Raw genomic sequence first — 6,307 nt, 5'->3', positions numbered from 1 at the left:
TTCAAAGCACGCACACTGTTGGGGTAGTACTTCTCCAAGAAAGCTGTCTTGAAATGTTGCCAATCCTTTGGGATTCCTTGATTAGTAAAATACGTAGACTCCGTATTCCACCATCTACCTGCTGGTCCCTTCATTTTCTGAGCAGCAAAGATCACCTTCTCTTCCTCTGTGCACTGAATAGCCTAGAATATCATCTCCATGCCATACAACCAATCATGAGCAATCACAGGATCTAAGCCACCCAAGAACTCTGGCGGATCCATCCGAAAGAAGGCGCGAAAATCAGGCCCTGCTACAGCTTGAGGAGTAGGAGCAGGAGCGGTTGGTTGTTGCCCTTGCATGCCTTGCATCATCTGCATCATCATCTGATTCTGCTGTTGCATCTGTTGCATTATCTACACCCAAGGCACACCCGCATTCTCAGTTTCAGGCTCAGTCTCCACATTCCTCGTCCTGGGCCTTCCGGGACCTCTGCGTGGATCAGCCATCTTCCTGTTTGTCCTACACACGGAATCAAGTTGATCAGGCTTAATGCCATAAGAAAGACATAAGGAATCATGCCAACACTACACATATGAGGCAGAACTATGCTGACTTATGATGTTTCGTGGCAAAGCCGAGGTTCGACCTGCTCTGATACCAACTGTAACACCCCATACATACATTGCCTAGGATATACGTATATGGAATTAAAATGGTACTCGAAAATCATAAACATAAGCAGCGGAATAGATAATGTATAAGTACAAGTACAAAAGCCCAAACTGTCATGGCCAAAATACATGAGTTCCAACTAGTACAAATACATATCCATGGTACAAAAGATGATAGTACAAAAGATCATGAACTACAAAAGAACGCATCGCCAAGAAGCATCAACTCGAAGCTAAGCCATCTTACCCTTGCCTCGATCCTGCCTCGAACCACCTGTAAAAAGAATAATTGGAATGGGGTGAGATTACTAAATCTCAGTGAGTCTCCCTATCTTACGGGTTCACTCGGTTCTACAGGGAACATGCAATCAACGGATTCACCGAGAATCCGGGTTATCCTCACGGCTAGGTACAAGCACAAACAAGGTTACACCATCAATGGAAGTCCCATAACTATCCAATGAGGCATCAACAACAACAGGCTTAACGCCATCACAAACAGGTATGCAGACCCGTACCCATGTACGAGGAATCCAGGAGTAAGTTTACGTCCCACTCATTAGGCCACGCCATCCACACCCTCGGTGAGTAACCAAGTACATAGCGTCAAAAGACTTGCACAAGCACATCGCAAGACCAATCGGATACTCTTCCTAAATGGAATCCATCCGAGATGAGTTGTCACCGTGATATTGCCTAAATGGCGTCCGGCCCCATCATTGTCCACACGCAGATGAGTTACGCCGAGTGCAAACACGCCTTCTTGACATACAAGCCCACCGGGCGAAAGCCTAGTGATCTTGCCTACGTGGCATCACTAGAGGTGAATCGGAAGTAATGTCGCCTACATGGCATTACTTCTCCACCATACCAAGCACGCTGATGTGTAACGCAAGTGTGGAAGTGCCCCCTACGACCCTCACAAGCACATCGCAATGGTAGCTCAGGTGTGTAGAACATACTGAGAACGCTGATGTGTAACGCAAGTGTGGAAATGCCCCCTACGGCCCTCACAAGCACATCGCAACGGTAATAAATGTTCTATGCGATTTACCCCCTAATAGTATAGGCCTACTCCGATTCAAGCATAATCACACATCACCGAGATCACATAGCACGGTATCAGCCATCACACAGGAAAACACATTCGAATGTTCAACCGGAACAAACGAAATAAATAATAATAATAATACCACGATATAATCCACACCATTTGTATCTCACAACATACAAGCATATCCAAGGGATTTCATTCATATCATGGTCTTTTACAATTAAAACATATATCAAAATGCCATACAAGTCATAAGAGGCCTTCGATTTCGATACGAAGCGAAACTGCACTCAAATGGGAGAAATATCAATTCTGCATCAGACTAGTTCGCTACAGCGAACTTCTGTTCGCTACAGCGAACTCAAACAGAAGCAAACTTATTCAAATTCAGGTTAGTTCGCTACAGCGAAGCCCCGATTCGCTACAGCGAATGAAAGTTCGCTACAGCGAATAAATCAATTCTGCTCCCAGGTTTATTCGCTACACAGTTCGCTACAGCGAACCATTCGCTACAGCGAATGAAAGTTCGCTGCAGCGAACTCTGCAAAATCAGCAAAATGCAGAAACGCATTTGGGGTCCCCAATCCCCAAATTTCTACATGCAGCCATGGATGATCAAATAACAAGCTATAGTAAACATACATATACTCATTATTACTAGGATGAAGGGTTAGACATGCAATTTGTAAGATCATTGAACATTTACTCTAAAAAACCCTTAACCCCAATCATGGCATTAACCCCATAGAATACCCCAAGGTTTCTATCTATGAGACTCACCTGACTAAGCTGAAGAAGAAGCTGCGAAAATCAGAAGAAGATGAAGGATATTGCTGAATCAAAGGAGCATGCAAGGTAGAAGGTGAAGTTGTGATGTGGGTCTTCCTCCTCTTCCTTCTTGTTTCACGTTTCTTTCCTTTTCTTTCTCCCAAAATTCTGTTTTGTCCCAAAGACAAGAAAATGAACTCAGCCAAACAATCCCTTAAGTCTTAGTGTTAGGTGCAATGACCATAATATCCCCCAACTAGACTTTATTTACCACAATGCCACTTGGTTCCATCTCAACTAAATGAAATTCCTATCATTTAATTCCTATCATTTGATCGATTCTTTCCTCACTCGTCTTACTAAATCTGGTTTGTGCAAGACCTGCTTTAAAGGTTTGTATGTTCGAACTATTATCACAAGTATAATTGTTTTCTTATCACAATTCCGATAGTTTAAAGTTGATTTTTTTTCCGATTGTAAATACTGAGTATATGTTTAATCTAGTAGAGTACAAGAATCAATTAGTTTGTTAGAACACATGTTTAATGAAATAAGTTACGAGAATCAATGATTAATAATTTAGATTCTCTATCATACCAAGTAAGGACGTCAATTTTATGAATCAAGTTACATTATTTTCATATACATTTTATTTTATTTATTATAGCTTTTTATATATTTATATAAATTTTTACTAGTTTAATTTTTCTATATTTTATATTAATCTAATCTTTTAATTTTAAATTTTTTTATTCATTATTTGTCTCTATTTATAATTTTATTTATTATTTATCATTAGTGAGTTAAATTTAACTTTCAATAAAAAAAAAAAGAATGTGTTAGAATGTGTATCTTAATACTTGCTCAAAAAATTCCCTTTAAAATAGATTAAAATATTTTTTTTACTTACAAAATTATTAAGAATTTAATTGGATCACAACCTTTAATTTGTTAGAATTGTTTGACTTTTATTTTCATTTTTTTAAAAATAATATAATTGAGTGGCTAGATACATTGATAGTGTAAAAAAATTTACATTTACAAAATTATTAATTGTTCTTTTCGGTCCCCATAAAAATAAGCAATTTTTAGTTTCCAAAATTATATTACAAATAATTTTAATACTTTCTATATAAAAAAATTGCACTTAAATTTTTTAAATTTATTATGAAAAATAGTGAAACGAAAAATGTAAATTTTCCGCTTTTATTAAATCTTTAAATGCAAACAAAATTTTAATTTTAAACGTTGCGACGGTTGGTAGAATTCTAAGAAAGGAAACAAAATTCCCAAAGGACACATTGGTTGGTTCGTAAAGCATGATGATGTTAGTATATATATATAAGATAATTCTATGAATTTCCATACGTTCTATTCAAGAATATCAATTCAAGTTCTGAGTAATTTCTGCCAAAGTAAGTCTTTTTGCAGTCATATTATTATTATTATTTTTATCTTAATTTTTATCTTAATTATTCATTATTGATATCAGTTAAATTTTATTTTACCAGATATTTTGTTTCAGTATATATCTCCTTGATTTGAGTAGATTTTATTTACATTCTATCAATTTTATTTAATTGATTTGAGTAGATTTTGTTTACCTATACATTTAGTTTATTTGATTTGAAAATATATATCTCTTTTATTCAAAGAGTAGATTTTGTTTGTGTTTCCTTATAAAAAAAACGTTCTTTTACTGAAATAAAATAGTTCTCAATTCATATAATATATCGAACAAGGAATCACAAACTTCTAACATTTTTTTTAATGTAATTATTAAAAAAAAATATTATAATGGAAAATAAATAAATGTTGAGTTATAACTCACTTTGTTTTTTTACTCTATATCTTTCAGGCAGGAGCATAGTTTATTTTTTGTTGCTACAATAACCTAAAAGATGACTAAAAGTTATATACCTGATGATGCTGCCTTCTCAATTTTATCAAAACTCCCTCTTAAATCTTTGCATCGATTGTCTTGTTTACAAAAATCATGGTCTTTAGATTCATCTTTCATGATCAAGCTCAAGAATAACGTAATATATAACAATCCTGGTGATTCATTTCTACCGTTATATTTATCCGAAAATGAGTTGTATTATTTTCGTGGAGAAAGATTCGAGAAGAAGACTAAATTAGATTTTCCAACTTCATTTAACATTCAAGAGTTTGATATATTTGGCTTTTCTAGTGTTAAAGGCGTATTTTGTCTGATTGAATCTTTATATACACAACCTCAAAGAGTTGTATTGTGGAACCCAACCACCGAAGAATTCAAGATCATTCCTCCCAGCTTGCGTGTGTCACGTCTCATTGAATCTTCTCCCCATGATGATGAATGGCCAGAGTTTTATGTTCATGGATTTGGTTATGACCAAGTTAACAATGACTATAAGGTGGTTCGTTGTGTACAAATTCCTCTAACTCATTATCTACACATCTTTTGGGAGATATATAGGTTAAGAAATAATTGTTGGAGTGAACTTAAATTTAAGATGCCTGCTTCTTATTCGGATCGTCAGGATTGAAGGATAGAAAAACACTTAGAAAGGGGGGGTTTGAATAAGTGTAGCTTTAAAAACTTGACAGATAAAAATAAATTGCACAGTTATTTTTATCCTGGTTCGTTGTTAACTAAACTACTCCAGTCCACCCCCGCAGAGATGATTTACCTCAACTGAGGATTTAATCCACTAATCGCACGGATTACAATGGTTTTCCACTTAGTCAGCAACTAAGTCTTCCAGAGTCTACTGATCACACACTGATCACTCCAGGAAAAACTGCTTAGATACCCTCTAAGACTTTTCTAGAGTCTACTGATCCACACGATCACTCTAGTTACAATCTGCTTAGTTCACTCCTAAGACTTCCTAGAGTTTTCTGATCCACACGATCACTCTAGTTCCTTACAACTTAATGTAATCAATCTAAGAGTATTACAAATGCTTCTTGAAAGCGATAATCACAAACTGTGATATTTCTCTTAATCGTTTAAGCTTAATCTCACTAATATATTACAACAGCAATGTAGTGAGCTTTGATGAAGATGAAGATTCTGAGTTTAGATTTGAACAGCGTTTCAGCAAGTTGAATATGAGTTGTTTTGGTGCAGAATCGTTAAAATCGTCAACCTTGCTTCTCATCAGAACTTCATATTTATAGGCGTTGGAGAAGATGACCGTTGAATGCATTTAATGCTTTGCGTGTTCCGTACAGCATCGCATTTAATGTTATACGCTTTTGTCAACTACCTCGAGCCTTGTTCACGCTGTGTCTACTGACGTAGCCTAGAATAGCTTTTAACGTTCCTTTTGTCAGTCAGCGTAGCTTGCCACTTGTACTTCCTTCTGATCTGATGTTTGTGAATACAACGTTTGAATATCATCAGAGTCAAACAGCTTGGTGCATAGCATCTTCTGATCTTCTGACCTTGAAGTGCTTCTGAGCGTGATACCATCAGAACTTCAGTGCTTCTGTTCTCTTGTTCTTCTGATGCTTCCATAGACCCATGTTCTGATTCTGCTTCGACCATCTTCTGATGTCTTGCCAGACCATGTTCTGATGTTGCATGCTGAACCCTTTGAGACAAAGCTTCTGAGCGCTGAATTATGCGTACTCTTTATATATTTCCTGAAAAGGAAAATGCATTGGATTAGAGTACCATATTATCTTAAGCAAAATTCATATTATTGTTATCATCAAAACTAAGATAGTTGATCAGAACAAATCTTGTTCTAACAATCTCCCCCTTTTGATGATGACAAAAACATATATAAATGATATGAATTTGCGATCAGAAAGAACAGATGGCAAAAGACAAATTACA

General features: G+C 36.0%; 1 protein-coding gene across 1 annotated transcript; it reads left to right on the top strand.

Moving 5' to 3' along the window:
- Nucleotides 1–4,376: 4,376 nt before the first annotated feature.
- LOC131649815 (F-box protein At1g52495-like) lies at nt 4,377–5,006 on the top strand. The gene has a single exon (XM_058919573.1). It carries the CDS (start codon nt 4,377–4,379, stop codon nt 5,004–5,006), a length of 630 nt encoding a protein of 209 aa, XP_058775556.1.
- The last annotated feature ends 1,301 nt before the right edge of the window (nt 5,007–6,307 follow it).

The sequence above is a fragment of the Vicia villosa genome, linkage group LG1 (genome assembly GCF_029867415.1).
Source record: "Vicia villosa cultivar HV-30 ecotype Madison, WI linkage group LG1, Vvil1.0, whole genome shotgun sequence".
Classification (NCBI taxonomy): domain Eukaryota; kingdom Viridiplantae; phylum Streptophyta; class Magnoliopsida; order Fabales; family Fabaceae; genus Vicia; species Vicia villosa.
This window is presented reverse-complemented; position numbering and strand designations above follow the sequence as displayed.